General features: G+C 36.5%; 1 protein-coding gene across 1 annotated transcript in view; it reads right to left on the bottom strand.

Moving 5' to 3' along the window:
- Nucleotides 1-13746, bottom strand: part of LOC121419343 (regulator of G-protein signaling 3-like) — a 32080-nt gene extending 18334 nt beyond the window's left edge. Inside the window, exons 1-2 of the mRNA XM_041613802.1 lie at nucleotides 13215-13746; nucleotides 5490-5607 (exon numbers count right to left, since the gene is read on the bottom strand). Of these exons, the coding sequence (XP_041469736.1) occupies nucleotides 5490-5607; nucleotides 13215-13702 (606 nt within the window). The 5' untranslated portion in view covers nucleotides 13703-13746. The remainder of the gene's footprint in view (nucleotides 1-5489; nucleotides 5608-13214) is intronic.
- Between the last annotated feature and the right edge of the window lie 4605 nt (nucleotides 13747-18351).

Below are 18351 nucleotides of genomic sequence, written 5' to 3'. Positions count from 1 at the left end.
ATCTAATTCAATCAAAGGTACAAAATAAAACTGCATAAATAAACAACATACAGGTCCTATGTATATTTTCTTTTCATGAAAGGGATATGGTTCATATATTTTTTTCTTCTTAAGAAAGGTTTAAGGTATAAGGTATAAACTGAATGCAGTACATCGGCCTAACTATAACATTTAAATGGAAAGAGACTAACATTCATGACGTGACAGATTAATCCACAACACTGATGTATACTCACATTCAGGCTCTTTGCTCTCCTCAATCGAAGCATTTTTGAAAATATTTCCCTTGCACGATTTTCCAAGATGAATTTAATTCCTTTGCTTGGCCTTCAACCTTACACAAAGTGTTTTTAATGAATCTTTCCTTTTTTAATTTTATAAAGATTCAGTCAAGTTGTCTCAGTTCTTTTCCAAAAATTGTTCACAACGTCCGTGCAATAAAGTAATAAAAGTAGCGAATACTCCCTAATTCCACGCCATTTACAATGTTTGTTTCCTGATATACATTTCAATGGAGAATTTCTATGGTAGAATTCAGCAAGTTGAAAGATTCCATATAAAGTGATCCAGGTATATGCTGCCGTATTCAAAATCAGCCAAAACCATTTCATAAGCAGATTTCAACACAGAGAAGATTCAAGAATTTAAGTCCCCTAAAAGAAGATTGCAGATGTTTCCCTCAGTTCCGTAAGAGAATCATAAAAAGCAAACAGCAAAATTACATTTTTACTTAAGTAAACACCCAATGAGTAGTTTAGTTATTGCGATTAATTGTTGACTATAAAGCAAGACCTTCCAATCGACACTAATCGTGTACTTGACTTGCATTTCTTTCAATGTTAACAGTTTAGAAACCACCAGCAAAAATAATGTAATCATACACTAATGGCTTATTGATAATCCACTACAGAGGAAAAAGGATGAAAATAGCACCAATACGTGAGTTACTGCATCGCTTCAAAGCACAAATCATAGAAACATTAACATTCTCTATCCAGTACCGATTATTCCACAATTAATCTGATTTATATCCTGTCAAATGAAAGATACATACAATTAGTCTTGTATGTGTGTTCTTTCTATAGAAGTTGATCCTGGAATTTCAATCTTTCAGAAACATAAACACTGTGAACTGCCAGAAGACAACAGAGACAACATGGTTCGATGATTTGAGGAATGTCAAAATATTGTCAAAATTTGTCTCTTTTTTATTTGCTTTGTTTGTTCCTTTTTGACAAATAATCAAAGTCCAACAAAATAATTTTACTGAAAAGAGCAGCAGGAGACTTCAGAATGCAGTAACACCCCCCATATCCTGGATCCACCCCTGCATGGCTGCTTTCAAACTGCTCATAAATACCTATAGCGCTTGTGCAATCAATGAAATTCCTTTATTGATGGCAAATTATTTGAAATCCCTGTACTTTGTACTGGCTATTCAAGAAATCACTGGACATTGTCCAAAATCTAGGCTGGAATTTGTTGAATTTATGAAACTATTGTTGCATATTGTATAATATCAAAAGTATGACAAGTAAGTTCTTTTCCCTGAAGTCAGAGAAATCAGTCAACCTCCTGATTATCCTCCTTTTTTACTACACTGAGCAGAGAATAGGGGATTGAAGTCATAAAATGAAATAAAATAAGCGGGTCCCCTTTCATGCATGCAAAGATTTTTGTTATATATATTCCAGGAAATTTGATTTTAATTGGAGTTTAGACAGACTACAGAGAGATCTGCAACCAACCTCACTCTCAGTCTGATTTTTTTTTTAGATTGCAAGATTTCCTTATTTTGGATGTGATTCATAAAAGTTAATAAATCAATTTTCCATAATGAACTAATACAATCAATCTAAATCTGAATATGAATGTCTGATTGCAAACTTGACTTTTGTACTGTACCGGGGGGGGGGGGGGGGGGGTACCCAAGAAATAAGGCATACAGTGATGTGCCGCTGGAATGGGTCGCTTTCTTTTGGAAGAAATGGGGTGTGGTTTTATGCTTGAAAATCCCTAAAAATGGCCCCAATTTTTAGATACTGGCCTTAAACATGGGTCCATACTCTCCTCCAATGTCTTAGGTGCAAATATTCCTGCAAATCCCGGATCAAAATGCCCAGACAAAATGTTGGAAACCATCCGCTGTTTCATCAAAGTATGTAATGATCCCGTACAATACAACAATTTGTTGCCTTTTCCCGGGCGGCTCCCCCTTGAACGTGATAATTAAAAACAACCTGGAACCAGAACAGCGTACGCATGAACATACTTCTGAACAAAGAATCGCACAGATGATTGCAACTTAGGCTACAAATTCTTAAACCGACCCTAAAACATGGGCCCCTTTTTGGATGAAATTCCCTAATAATGGGTACCTTTTTAGCCCAAAAGACCCTTAAATATGGGTATAGGTTTTGAGCCTTCAGCTGCACACCCTCGTCCAAACCAAATCTAAGTACCCCCCCTGTAGTACTGTACTGTGTTTTTGAACAACCATATTCTATAACGTCAAACTGAAAAAAAAATCAAAATGGTCAAAATATTACTTGATCTATGGTCATACATCTTGCAGTCAACTCAGAGGTCTAACTGATGAAAAGTCATCTTTATCAGATATAAAGAGTTACTGTCTAAATGAATCAAAATGAAATTGATATGAAGTATAATCAAAATAGCTTCAAAGAGTGGCCGGCTTTGTAACATGTTTGTAGGAAAATTGATGTTCTATTTTGATAGTTGCCATGACATCAAATTATACTCTTCTGTATGAAATGAGGGACAGGGGAATAAAGCCATAAAATCATATCACTCAAATGATAAATAGTAATATAACATTGGTTGGAAAAGAGGAAAAAGGAATCCATAGAAGTAATACATATTTACAAAGACCATTGGGGTTGGTTTTATTGTTTGAATTTTTGCTATAATGAAACACTCCTTGTACAAAACCAAGAAATTATATTCAATTCTTTTTAATTTATGCCATATTCTTTAAAAATGAAATAATGTCAACATCAATTTTGGTCACGAAAGCTTTCTGTCTACTATATAACAATAATGAGGAGCAGTTCATTTGGGGAAATGTGCGGTTTCTACATCATCATAAATGCATGACATTTTTATTAATGACAGGTAAATATAAAATGCAGATGATGATTAGAAAGCTAAATTGCTTGGGCCATCAATTATACCCCCACCAAAAAAAAGTAAATGTAATTCATAATACATGTACATACAATCATGTTGACCTACAGAGCACCTTGCATGCGACTCTGTAGAAGTGATACTTGCAATAAATGATTTTTTTTCATTTGTATTATTTTGATAAAGTAATATTGTGCATTAGGCCTACTGCATCCTCAAAATAACATTTTAAAAATTGTAACAAATTTTATCCAGAATATTGTTAACGTTTTGAATATTGAATTGTTAAATTACGATGGGTTTTCCAGAAGACAAGTATCATAACATTTTGTTTTTGTGATAAATGGTAAAATTGTGATGATTTTCTTATCTATAGTTGACATCTTTCCCTTTTCTTTGAGATTCTCCTCCTCTTCATCCTCCCTACCAATCCTCTCCCACCCACTTTGCATGGATGTTGATCGGGGGGGGGGGGGGGGGGGATATATCCCCAAATATTTTTGAAGTCGGGGGATGGCCTGTGTAATCATCCCCCCAAATAATTTAAGGTCAAACATTATATTTTTTCAAAATAAATCATATGACAAGTTATTGTAATAATTGTTATAAATAAGATATATTCTTTAAAATATGTCAAAATCTATTACAAAATTAGATTTTGTATAAAAATGGTCACATTTACAGCTCGCTTGCAGCTCTTTAAAATTATACATTTTGCATTTTATGCCAGTTCTGGCCCCATAAAAAATGTTAGACCCGTAATGCCATGCACTGCCCCCCCCCCCCTTTCAAACTAACTTAAAAAAAAATCCGTCACAGAGAACAATATTTGTGTCAGTCACCCCCTACCCAAACACCAATCAACACCCATGCCTCTTTCTATCCATAAACCCTCACCCCCTGTATCCCCTCCCTATTTCTCCAACCCTTTATTTCATTCATCACTTGTTAACATATTTTTTTCTCCAGACATCCATTTTGACATTGCAATATAACAAACCCCATGACTTATTGCACAGAATTGAAGCATGAGGGCGCTAGACCAATCTTATTATTTTTCTGGATTGATCCACCTTTATTATGTTCGTGAAACATAATAGTGTTCGGTTATAGGCCTCGGTACTAGTAATGAAGGAAATGCTTCTTTGGTGTAAGTAAATCAAGAAAACATAGATTTTAAAAAGGGGGCAAATTCAGAAAGATTTAACAAAGGAGGGCCTTTTATTCTTTTAAACATCTACTAGAGAGATCTTGCCAAATTACACATTTTAGCTATTAAGGTATGATCTAATCTGAAAGTGTGCAAATCATGACATTCATAATATAGACCCTGATATTTCATCGTTGTATTCAGCCTTCATCAATTTACACCATGATAAAGCTAAGACTCCCTTTACAGTTAATTTTCCAACAAATACAAACCAGTTTTCAAGATTTCAGTCTGTAAAGGTAATATACATGTACAGGCTAAATTATATCATACCATGAAGTGCGAATACTGACATAAATACAATAATTTACTTTTCAGTGTACAAAAGGGAGAAAATGCAAAATAACTACCATATTGATATTTGATGCATGTTAACCCCCCCCCCTTCATTTTCAAAATCATTTTACAGCCCGTTTGTTTGCAGTCTGAGTCTCGTAGAGGCACTGTACAAGCTCTCATATGCCTTGGTGTGTGTGTGTGTGTGTTAAGGAGGTCGTGCAATTTAACATCTGAAAGCTGAAAGGCAGGGTTATATGATTGATAAATCAATAGAATATCCAGGGTCTTGTCAGAGACCACAGGACACTTTATACAGCAGCTTCAACATTGCCCTTCTTCCCATTCCAGGTACTTCATGAACCACCAAAGGGTAATAAACCATCAATTGCTCCCCTCAAGGTGGGGGAGAGGAGGTCTGGACAGATGCAGGGAATGGGAAAGAGAGAGAGGAAGGAAGAGGGAGAAAGAGGAGAGGGAGAGAGATAGGAGGGTTTGGGAGATGAAGAAAAAGAGAAAGAAATAGAGAGAGGGGAGGGGTAGGGAGATATATCTATATAGAGATAGAGAGAGAAGGGGGGGGGGGCTCTGGATAGAGAAGGGGAGGGGGGAGGTTAATAGGAGGAAGAAGCACATTATTGCATTTGGTCAATCTAAATTAGATGCTATAATCATGCAATGATAACATTCCAATTGTATACATCTATGCTTATATCCCTACTATCTGGACATTTTGTTATATAATACCATTAACAATAAAAGGTCAAAGAGAACCTACATTTTCTTTCTATTTTTTGTATCTATTTTTTTGTATCCGTTTGAGTTTGTTGCACAAGGTGATTTCTGATTTGCTTACCTTGAAAGATTTTGGTATTGCACCAGAAGAGATATCCAACCATTTCCTCTTCTTCCTCTTGCCCTCGTCGTTCACATCAGGAGAGTGTTGAGAGGAATGTATGCTACTACAATCAGCACTGTGCAGGAGAGAGAGAAACTACATCAGAGTCCAGTTTCACAAAGATTTGTTACAATAACATATGCAGAATTTCTATAACAAATTCATTATCAGCCAACCAGATTGAAGGATTTCATTTTTTTCAAGCTTGTTACTACAAAAAGGGAAACAGGGGGGCGGGTTACAATAACACAGTATATGTTTCATCTGTTGCTATTTTGACAAGCTTGTGTCCTTTGTGCCAATTGCTGTAGAGATCCTACCAAGATGCCTTTATTAATGGGTCATGATCAGTTTTTTCATAACAGAGACAAAAACCTGAAAGAAACCCATTTGGATCTGGTGAGATTTTTTTTTAAAGAGGAATGAAACCTTTGGAACAAGTAGGCTTATGTCGAAACAGAAAAATCAAAGAATAAAAACAAAGAAAGTTTGAAAACAATCAGACAAATAATGAGAAAGTTATGAGCATTTGAATATTGCAATCACTAATGCTATGGAGATCCTCCCATTGGCAATGGGAAAAGGATGTGTGATGTCAAATCAGTGAACAACTTTCCCTTTGATGGACTATAAAATACCCCAAAAATGTCTCTTTTGCTTTTACAAACTCTTTATCCATAATGTATTCTTTGAAAATCTGTATTACATGCCATCCTATAGAAAGAAGACATCATCTACTGATAGATGTGATAAAAAAGGCATTTTAATTGAAATATATACTAAAGTAAAGGGGAGAGTTGTTCACAAGTGACATCACACATCTTTATCGCATTGTTAAAGGGAGGATCTCCATAGCACTAGTGATCGCAATATTTAAATGCTCATAACTTTCTCATTATTTGTCCGATTTTCCTCAAATTTTTGTTGATCTTTTTCCTTGATCTTTCTTTTTTCACACAATAGCCCAGTCATTTTAGCCCAAATTTTGACCAAACTTGGAACAAATTGCAACAGAATTTTTTCTATCACAATGCATTTCTGTGAGGTCTCTAGTACAACATACTAAAAGTCCCAAACTTTCCGAATAGGGGAAAGGGATCTAATTTGCATAAATCCAAGATGGCTGCCAAAATTAATTGATATGCCTTATCCTTAATATTTTTTGTACAGATAATGGAAAAATCTTGAAATGAATACGGAATTCACTATGATTAAGATATCATAAATCGATTGCAATCGTTTCCGGGACTGCCCGGTTCATATTTTTTGAAAAATGTGAGAAATTATGTCGAAATTTCCATGTTTTCGGTCAAAAAATTGCATGTGCGTTGATATTTTTCTGTTTTATCATTAGCATCAACAACTAATGCAAAATATCAGCATTCGACAAGAAAGGGGATATATCAACGAGAAAATTGATATGCTTCATAACAGTATTAACGTCTTAACTTGCTTAGATTAAGCGCAAATACATCCGAATGTATAATGCGATATTGCGACAAAGTGACACCAAAAACCAACCTCCGTGTCCAGTCATTCTTTTATATCGACTACAACGCGATCGCTGGCATGCCTTTGAAGATAGTACAATATATTAAATCGGTCTAGCCTCTCCTTTGTTGGTGTGACTAGCACGCGTAAATACAATGACGTATAGCGATAAAAAGGTGTATATTACTTAAATTGATGTGTGGACAAAGGGCTTTTTCTGCATATTAAAGTAACTTTTCTGTTAATGAAATCTCTTAGAAAAAGTTAGAGGATGCATTGCTCTGCATCCTGCATGCAATTACGTTCAAGAACATAACAGCATAGCCCCGCAATAGCTTGGCAAAGTTACCACCCTTATCCGTAGCTCAACTATTAAAAATATCATGCTTTTTGGAGCCCCCAATGTGACAAAGCGGTATTTTGCTACAAAGAAAACACTTTTATTGTCTTGAAATCACTTGGAGGCAAAAGAGCAGGCTTTTCTCTATCAGTTACATATAAAGAAGTGATGGCACAGCAAGTCCTACCCTTTCAGGGGTCTTCCGAAGTCACGAAACCCCTCTATGTATTTTGCTCATTTCTTGGAAAATTCGCACAATTTTTAGCCCCATTGAGGCAAAAGGCGTTTCCCCTTTGCAGTAAACCGATTTAATTGTTTTGTATGCACTTGGGGATGACAAAATAGATTTTCTTTTATGAGATAAGTCTGGCACAGCAATTAAAGTCTATCCCCTACGGGGTTTGCTAAAGTCAATTACCCCTTTCCATATTTTGCCAATTTATGGAAAAATCTATAAATCCGGAGCCCTCATTGAGGCAAAAAGATGTTTCTGCTACAGTGTAAGCCACTTTTGTTTTAAAACCACTTGGAAACAAAAAAATAGCCTTTCTTGTATGTGCTACGTATAAAGAAGTGCTGGCACATCAAAGCCTACATCCTTTAGGGGGCTGCTAAAATCACCCCAACCCTTTTGCGTATTTTGCCCATTTCTTGTAAAACTTTGGAGCCCCATTGGGGTAAAAGGCATTTCCCCCTTTGCAGAAGACCACTTTTATTCTTTGGAACCACCTGGAGATAACAAAATTAGATTTTCCTCCATCAGCTACATACAAAGAAGTGCTGGCACAGCAAACCCAACCTCTCAGGGGTTTGCCAAATTCACCCATCCCTTTTCCATATTTTGCCTATTTATGGAAAAATCTATCAATTCGGAGCCCCCATTGATGCAAAAAAAATTGTATATATATGTATATATAGCAAACCACTTTCATCGTTTCGTAACCACTTGGAGATAAAAAAATCCTTTATCAGCTACATATAAAGAAGTGCTGGCTCAGCAAAGCCTACCCCATCAGAGGTTCCCTAAGTCTCCCCACCCTGTTTGCCTATTTTCCCCTCCTTATTTTATTTATAATTTATGGGGAAAATCTGCCAATTTGGAGCCCCTATTGGGGCAAAACGTTGTTTCTGCTCTATAGCAAATTTCTTTCATTGTTTCGTAACCACTTGGAGATAAAAAAAGTAGATTTTCCTCTATCAACAACAATAAAGAAGTGTTGGCTCAGCAAAGCATACCACCCTTAGAGGTTCCGAAGTCTCTCCACCCTTTTGTGCTTATTTTTCCTCTTTCTTAAAACAAAATTGCAGTGTTTGACCCCCCCCCTATTCAGGCAAAAGGCATTTCTGCTATATGGTTAAGTCACTTTTATTATTTGAAACTTAAAGATGAGTAGGTTTAGTTTATCAGCGTATCGAATTCCATCTTCAGAGACTCCAAATTGACAGATTTCCCCATAAATTGGCAAAATACGGCGCATCGACCCCTTCCCTCTTCAGGGGCTCAAAATTGACAGATTTTCCCATAAATTGGCAAAATACGGAAAAAGTGTGACTTCGGTATATAGTTTAATAGTAGTATGATAGGATGTGGTAGGTCTAATAGCTACATCTTATTTTTCTCTTGAACAAGCAAGCAGTAAATGTCATTATTTTGGTGTACAATGTCACGTGACTAGCATATGATAGCTTCCGTGCCTAGACCCTTTCATGTTAAACAATTGATAGAGTCCAAACAGAATCGAATTTATGTATTTAATGTTAATGGTAACAATGTTCTTGTAGTATAAATTTTTGCTTACTGATATTTATGATATAGCGATAGTTTGAGGAAGTCGATATTTATAGTATATCGAGGCCGGAATTGATATGATTTGTAATCGGGTCTGAGTACATAGTATACACTAGCGTCGTCTGCTACGTAAACTTAATGAGCGAATATGGCCAAAATTAACCATTATGTTTATGCAAATTAGAACACTTTCCCCTATTCGGATTTTTTGGGACTTTTAGTATGGTCTTCTATGGACATCAAAGAAATGTTCTGCATTGGAATAAATTCTGTTGCAATTTGTTCCAAGTGAAAAGTTAAAATGACTGGACTACAAGCTATCTTGTTCCAAATGTTTCATTCTCCTTTAAAGTTCTGATTTGCTGTCCTAATGAGAGATCATAATTCTGCCACTTCCTTGCCAAAGTCAGTGAGAATCCTTGATCTTTTCAAGATGTCTTCCTTTTACTTTCTGTTTACTGTGACATTGCTTTGTAACCGTACTTTGACTGCATCATGAATTATCTATCATTAGGCACCTTCTCAAAAGTGATTGAGGAGATTGAGAATCTTCAATCTTCCTCAATCTTCTTTTGAAGAAGATTGAGGAGTTCCAGAAAGAATAGTGTTTTGGGAAAGGAAATGGAAATTACAAACAAAATGAAAACGGGGGAAACAGAACACTCTAAAATTAAAATAAAAAACATGAAAAAATATTACAAAGAGGCAAAATAGGTGGGAGGATATATGAGGGAGAGAGAGAAATAGAAAGAGAAAAGTAAAGAGAGAAAAGGAGAAAGAGCAATGGAAGGAGAAAAAGAAAAGGAGAGAGATAGAGCAAGAAAGAGAGATGGAAGAAGGGAGATTTTGAGAGAATGCAGACAATAAAAACACTGTTTAAAATTGTAATCAACACTATTTATTGAATTAACCCTCCATTAGTTGTTTAATAGTTCAAAGAATCATGCTTACTATGAGAGTTTTAAATATGAGAAAAAGGGTGTTTAAGATTTTAATCACTTTTGAAACCGTTTAAACAACTACTGTAAGGTTCATATGGCAAACAGCATTGTTTAAGATCTAATAAACAGCATTTTTATATTCAGAGAGAGAAATATCATGGTACAAAGATGACAGTCATAGACAACTCCAGGCACAACCTGTTCTTCAATAGACTGAATTTAAACAAGGGAGAGAGAGAGACAAAGAAAAAAAATTATTTGCATATCGATGCAGCGATCGTCCATGGAAATTTGCAGGCTGCATGACACACCTACCCTGGAGCTATGTCTCACTTTCCTCTCGCAACCCCACTCCGCACCTTAAGTTACATACACCTACATGCCTCTAGACTTGAGTCCACATATTTCAGAAGTCCTTGCTTATATGTAGTCTTAAAGGGTAACAAAACTCCTAAGGAGCTACAGCACAGAGATAATTTCATGCCATAGGCTCATTTGCATTGTAGTCATGACAGATCTATTTCACAACATAACAGAAATGTGTGGCTTGTATTTAAAAACTTAAACAAAATCTCAGCACAATTACATTGTAATATTCTTATCGGTTTCAATTCTTTGCCATAAACCATTTTTTTTAGTCCAATGAAATACTTCAAAAATTCTTTTTGCCCAATTAATCATGGGCCCAGCAGCCACTGTGCAGTGCCAGATCAACATAGCTCTAGCCAAACATGGTAGTAGCAACTCCCATCTTTTAATGAATTTTGGTCTAGCGTGGCTGGGGCTTGAACCCCCGACCTTCCGGTTGTGAGAAGGACACTCTACCAACTAAGCCAACACAGTGATATAATGGGGAATCGTTTTAAAGGGCAATAACTTTTACATTGTTTTGTACAAAGAAATTGTTTGGAAATGATGGCTTGAGCACTGAGGGTGTTTGAAATGTAGGCTTTTCAAAGCATAATTCAGAATTTGTTAGAAATTTTAAGAAAGCAAAACATCTTGGTACTGCAAGGAATAGACAAGTGAAACCCCAAGAAAATTAAGAATATGGTGAATTCTAATCTTACTGAATGTATATTATACACAGAAATGAGTATCATCCTAACCATCTACTATATTCATATCTTTGTAAGATGTCAATATAATGTCAATTATAATGGATTAAGTGTCTGTAGATGTAGACTACCATATAAATGCATGTATGTTGTGGTTATCCAGTTATGTACACATGAATGCATACATGTAGGAGATAAGAATAGCAATTATGATAACAAAGTATATACTGTCTCCTAATGAAGACCATCGTACTGTGTATTCATAATCATGGCAACTATACATGTACAGTAAGGTATTGTCTGCAATTGCAGACTATATGATGTTATCAAACCTGGTTATCATTATTACATGACATTAATGTAACAAACAGATTATATTACAAAAAGGCATTTTTCCAGGTATGTTGTCATCTATCAATGCCATACATAGTCAGTGTTGTCATTACAGTGGCTGAGGCGCTGGTGGAACCATAGGGTTAGGGGGGGGGGTGGCACTCGGCCCAATATGACATGTGGTAGGTATGTGCCACTGGAAAGTCAAAATTAGGGGGCTCCCGAACTGCTCATTATGAAAGTAAGGAGTCCCTGGAACTACCGGTACTTAAAATGTTGGAAAGAGAGGGTCCCTGGAACTAAATCTTTATGTAAATATGATGCCCTGGAACTAATAAACATGACAAAGCATGGGGCCCTGGAACTGGATTTTTAGTAACTGTTGATGCCCCGGAACATGAATGTGATGGTCCTATGCCGTCTGCGTCTATCCCGGCTAGCTGTGCTGTATCTATGATACGTACCTATGATACAGCACCACTGCACTGCCCCGTGCTGCAATGCATGTTAGCCTTTAAACAAGGCCCTGTATCTGTTGTGATGTTTATATCACATACCTACCGACTGGAAAAAAAGACTATTGGCAAAAAAAAAAAACGAGTGAGTGCGAGGATTTTGAGCTCGGTCACAGGGCCTTTTTGAATCTAATTTGGATTTCTTATGTTGACCATTGTTTCATAATCGGAATCACTACCTGAGAACAAACCCGGTCCCATGACGTCATAGACACCGACGGCGCAGATTGGCTCATCGGCCGTATCAGCATGCTCATGAATTATTCATATATTCACGTCTTCACCAGATTCCAAAAGGCTTCACAACTAAAGTCTCTTACTCTCGCGCTCACTCAGGTATCGCCAGTTCTCTTCATTGGCTGCTAGTTCCATCTCAGCCACCGCTTGAAGAGGAATAGATCCAAGTAGCAAGGCCTTGTCAAAAGGCTAACTACATGTAGACAGCTAGTTCGCCACCCATTTGAATTCGTATAAGCTTTACGCATGAAGGCTTTGGGCCGGCTTTGCGAACCCATGAATCATAGCCGCGAGAGCAGAATCACCTCGGAAAATGCTCAAAAGAAGACATCATAAACTACGGGGCAGAACAAAAACAGTATCCCCTGACAGGAAAACAAATCCTCGTTTCTGAGAATGTGTTTTATTTGGCACCTGGCTGCCGAGGGGAAAATGGTATGCCCTGAACGGAAAATCAAGTGTAAAAATGGAGGTTCCCTCTGTGGCACATACCACACAGTCCACAATATACAGAGTACCCACCTCCCTGTCGGAATTACTTATAATATTTCTGATCGGAAGCCAATGCAACATCATGAACCCCCATTGGCTGTCTGGCACTGATTTCCCTACTAACATGGATAATGATATGAAAATGATACTTTCATTGGGTTTTTAATGTTTTTTTCCCTCGAATTCTGTATATTCAAAGCTAGGGGGTCAAAAAAAGCCAAGTAGGATCCTGCATCTAAATTATGAAGGTGCTGTCCACCTGGACATTTCAGCTAGTGTATGCATATACATGTAGCAAGCAGTTTTCTCCTTTAATCCCTTTTTTTGATATCAAGCATTGCATGTTTTTACAACAAAGTACAAATTCTTCATTAAAAAATCATTTTGTGTTGTTAACAAAAGGCAATTCTTGATTTCAGGAAACGGGATGAATGGCACAACATATGCTGGTTAAAACATTCTTGTGCGACAGCTCCATTTAACTTACCTGCTTCCACATTCACTCCCCTCTATCATCCTCTCAAACTCCATTACCCCGCCCCCATCCTCCTCCAAGAGTATCTCATCCATCACCTGAATCGAGGGCACCCCACCCCCAAATGGGTCAGGGGTGGAAGCTGCCCTTGGGCGCAGCACCCCTTCCCCATCGCGGTACATCCCATACTCGTGCGCCGTGATGCCGGACGACTTGCTGCGGGGTCTGTTGGCACCATTGCGTGCCTCCGAGCCAATCACGGTGAAAAGGCGGCGCAGGAGACCTCTAGGAGAGCGGGAGGACCCCGAGGAGGCTGACGATGGGGTGGGGGAGACAGGAGGGTGCTGTTGAGCTGTTGGAGGAGGGGAGGGTGACGGAGTTGGGGGAAGAGACGGGGAGAGTTTTGGTGACGGAGTTGGGGGAAGAGACGGGGAGAGTTTTGGTGATGGTTGGGGTGACGGTGGAGGCTTGGTTGCAATAAACAGCGGTGCTTCTGCCATGTTGGTCCAAAATTAATCATCACTTGGTATGTATGTATCCTTTATCCTGCATGCAATAAAAGAATAAGAAAAATCTAGAAATAACAAAAATAACAAAATTTCATTCAAATTTCTTATTATCTATTTGATATAATTGAAAGATATTCATACTCAAAGGTTACATTCATTCATAAAGTAAAGACTGATATTATACACGAAGAAAGAAAGCATTTTGTGTTCAAAATGATAAAGATGTTACCGATGATAAATATACAAACATTATAACAAATACTAAAGATAATGATCCTGATCATGATAAATATTATGCAAAGAACTATTGCTTACTTAAAGTCTTCTCATAAATTAATAATTTGATTAATTAATAAGTTTTCAATGCATTGGAGCAAGTTTAGATATGAAAAATAACTGGAGATATTTCAGGGAGTTCATTCAAAAAATATTTGAATCAAGCCTATTTGGGAGAATTGTGAATGAAAAGTAAGAAGAAACAAGATAAATCAAACATGATAATGCTGAAAATGGTAATGATGACTTTGGCAATACAATAAATATGGTTAAAATGAATATACAGTGCGTATAAAAAAAAACGGGACAGATTTGAAAAGTCTATAAAAATTTTTGTTTCAAATCATGATCTCTATATTTTGGTGTCAATAGTCGCTCTGAAGTCTTATTCTTCAAATGCCATTAAAATAATTTAATTTCATTCATGCTTGAGCAAACATGGAATGTTTTTGTCTGGGGTTAAAAAGGAGGCTTGCGCCAAAATGGCATAAAATGATGAATATGATGGTCGGACTTCTTGCTAATCAGCAGAATTCCTCTTCACCTTTTCATTATCTTTGCCATAATTTTCGAATTATCCGGTCAAAATTCACTTCCAAATCTATTTATTTGCTTGAATTTATGTTGTTGTTCCTTTTTAATATGTTCTCTTTTAGCTTTAAATACCCCTTCTTAAGGCAATAACATTTTTTTTTTAAACCGAAGTATGTGAGAGCATGTTCATTGTGTGCTACAAAGGTTATGGTGCCTTTGAACAGTTGCATACTGATGGGTTGGGGCTCGGGGCGCTCCCCCCACAAAAAAAATAAAATCATGACCAAGAAAAAAAGTGGAAAGAAAAATAACAGAAAACATAGAAAACTAAATATGATATCATCTTCTCAATATTATGTCAAAATCACAATATTGGATATTTTGATAAAAAAGTGGAAATTTCTGCTTGCTCGCTTCACAGCTTTTTAATACATTTTACCCGATCTGCCATATCTTGCTCCTTCAAAATTGACTCAATACACCATTGCCATTGAAATACATGAATCCTTTCCCGTTTGTCCTGTCAAGAATATAATTAAACTTGGTGATGGATTCAATAGCACCTTGAAAATAGGACTCATGTCTTTTATAAGTATACCATAACATAATTTGTTTCACTTAATAAAAGGATTTGAATAATTACAAATTCTCCAAATTAATAATGTAAATCTTCTTACTTGGGTTGACAAAAAGTCTTCTTATCTTACTCATGAAGGAAATTTCAAAGATAAAAGAAGTTTAAATGAAAAACAAAATAAATCAGGTAAATAAATAAATAAATAAATTTGTAAATCAAATTTGACAGCATAATTCAAAAATTATGGCAAAGATGATGAAAAGATTAAGAGAAAGTCTGCTGAATTAGCCAAAAGTCTAATCATCAAACTTCTCATTTCTGCCATTTTGGCGCAAGCCTCTTTTTGAACCCCCGACAAAAACGTCCCGTGTTTGCCCAAGCATGAACATTTTTTTTTTAAATGGCATTTGAAAGATAAGACCTAAGAGCATCTATTTACATTAAAATATAGATATAATATTTTGAAACAAATTTTTTATAGACTTTTCAAAACTGTCCCGTTTTTTTTTAGGCGCACTGTAGTGATGATGGAATGGTGATTATGCAGCTGCTGATAATACAGACACCATCAAATTTCAAGAACGTGATGAAATAGGTTGAAACATATCACACAAGGAACATGAAATCTATCTCTAATTCCACAGCTGCAATATATAAGAGATCATAAGACAGCTGTGAGTAAAAAGTCAACATTCATGCCATTTCATCTCCCGCACACATGTTAGGCCGAAGTCTTCTACCTTTCTGGCAGCATGTTCTCACTGGAGCAGCTGATGACCCTTTCTATTTTGACTGTAGAAACCATTCTCCATTACTCTCATCCTGATTATCATGGTATAATGTACACTCTATTATCACAGGAGCAATGACTTACCGAATACGGGGTATATACACAAGAAAGTGATCTAGATTCATCTACTCTTCTGCTCCAACCCATCAATTCTCATCTACTTTACAATTCTTTTATGGCTTCACCTTGTATTAGGATAACTCTCACTATTATTGTTCTCTTTCTCACCTTTCATCTATCATTCCATCCTTCATCACTTCTTTATAGGACTAACCCCCCCGGGGGGGGGGCACTTACATTGACGAGTGGATACCATGCGCGACCCCAAAAACACGTAAAAAGGATGTCTTTTTCACGATAGGGCATGTTACGTACGTAACGTGATAAGGGTGTCAAAAACACAAAAATAATGAAAAAAGGGTATCTATTTTGCTAGGAAAATTATGTGTTTTGGGTCGAATTTGCGGGGATGACAAAACAGAATTAAAATGTTTTAAAAAGGATGTCCTTTTTGCCCCAACCCTTCGTGTTTAGAGTCCGATTGGAGCGAGGTGTAGAAGGTGGGGTCGTACTAAACCAAATAAGGTAAAGCAGACGACCAAAGGACCCGTAACAATAAAACGTTCCTGTACTTGTTTAGGGGTTCATTTCAGGGAATATTTGCTAAGAGGATCGTTTTGTTTCCGATACTTGTTAAGGGTAGGGTTTCACACGCCAATATCCAATTGGTATCCAATGGTGAATGGAAGTGGCCCCCCCCCCCGGGGACTAACCACACAGTGAACATTAACCCTGCTGGATAGCACATAGTGTGTTCACATTGTGGACTATGTGAAAAAATTGTTCACTGTTAAAATGCTCAAATTCATCAGTGTGAAGATATTTTCACACTGTGGACACCTTTACAGTGTGACTGTTCACAGCAAGTTGATGTGGTCGACTATGTGAATATGTGATTCATGGTTTTGAGATGCTCAAATTTAACAGTGTGAAGGTGATTTCACATTGTGTTCCACACCGTGAACACACTGTGGCTCAAACTGTGGAACACTTTGTTCTTTCCAGGAGGGAACCCTCATCTAGTTATCTGTACAAGCTTGCAAATATTAAAGGATCACAACAAGACCATAAGACCATAACAAGACCTCATACATAAAAAATCTTTGTTACTCAAAGTGTAAAAGAAAAATACATTTTGATGACTTTTTCCCTCCTTACAAACTGAAAGGGAATGTACATCCCCAGTATGTTGAAGAGTTAATTGGAGGTGCTGGTATCCAGACTTCACAGATGGGATAATCATTTCCAGTCTGATGCCTGGGATTCATCCTAATCACATCCATCAAACTATTTCATTCTTCTTTCTCTCCTTTCACTTTGTTTGACCATCAGAATGCTACAATTATCACCGCTAATGAACTTAACCTTTTAAACAGAAACGGCTTTCAATTATACAGCAATCAGAGCACAGGAATGCTAGAGACTGGAGTAAATAGCATTCCTCTGCTTTGGTCCACCACCAAAGCTGTAACTAAGCAACCACACACTTTAGAAAAATTAGTGTCATCTATGGATATGTCATCTTTTATTTTACTCATTGGACACTTTAGCACTCTGATATATTCTGTGATTGGGGTTAACATGTAAAAAGGTTAGACATTTCCAGATTAAAGCAATACAGATACAGCACTATATTCAAACTATATTCTATAAAACAAACAAATTCAATGTGTGTAGATAATAAATAAACTTCATAATGTAATTGGAAAAAATTCTTTGACTAACTCCAAGAAGCAGTGCCAAAAAATGTTCATGTTTATGAAATATCACAACTTTTGTTCAGAAGAATAACCAACATTCATTTGGTCATTTATACAAAATGATATTACCCAAAATATTGACAAGTTATTTTTTTCTAAAGAATACACTTAAGTGCTCCCTGAATTTACCATTTATGCAGTGCAGGCCTAATTAAATTTAAAACAAAAGTCCTATTAATACAACTGAATTCTAGAAGAAACTAAAAAGGAAACTCCCGAAAGGTTTAACTCATCAAAACAAGAAGTGAACTCCGTTTTGATGCTACTCACATTCATTGCTGCACCCAGAAATGTAATATATTTATGACTTCAATACAAATTCCAGCAATTTCTTTTTCTCCCTACATATTTTGAATGTTTGGCAATCTAAAAGGCAATCCTTTACTTCAATAATTCATATTCTTCCTGAATGGCATGGCATGACTGTATGGAATAGTTTCTGCGCTCTATAAATTTATATATTAATAATATGAAAGAAACTGTTCTGAAACTCACAATTATTGCTTTCAAATTTCAAACAAAAAATAGTCCCTTTTAAGAAAAATTCATAACAATAATAATATAGGATTTGTATGGTGCACATACTCAACCTTGCCAGATGCTCAAGGCGATCCTATATTACCCCGGCTATTAAGCTAGTCTA

The sequence above is a fragment of the Lytechinus variegatus genome, chromosome 1, assembly GCF_018143015.1.
Source record: "Lytechinus variegatus isolate NC3 chromosome 1, Lvar_3.0, whole genome shotgun sequence".
NCBI lineage: Eukaryota > Metazoa > Echinodermata > Echinoidea > Temnopleuroida > Toxopneustidae > Lytechinus > Lytechinus variegatus.
This window is presented reverse-complemented; position numbering and strand designations above follow the sequence as displayed.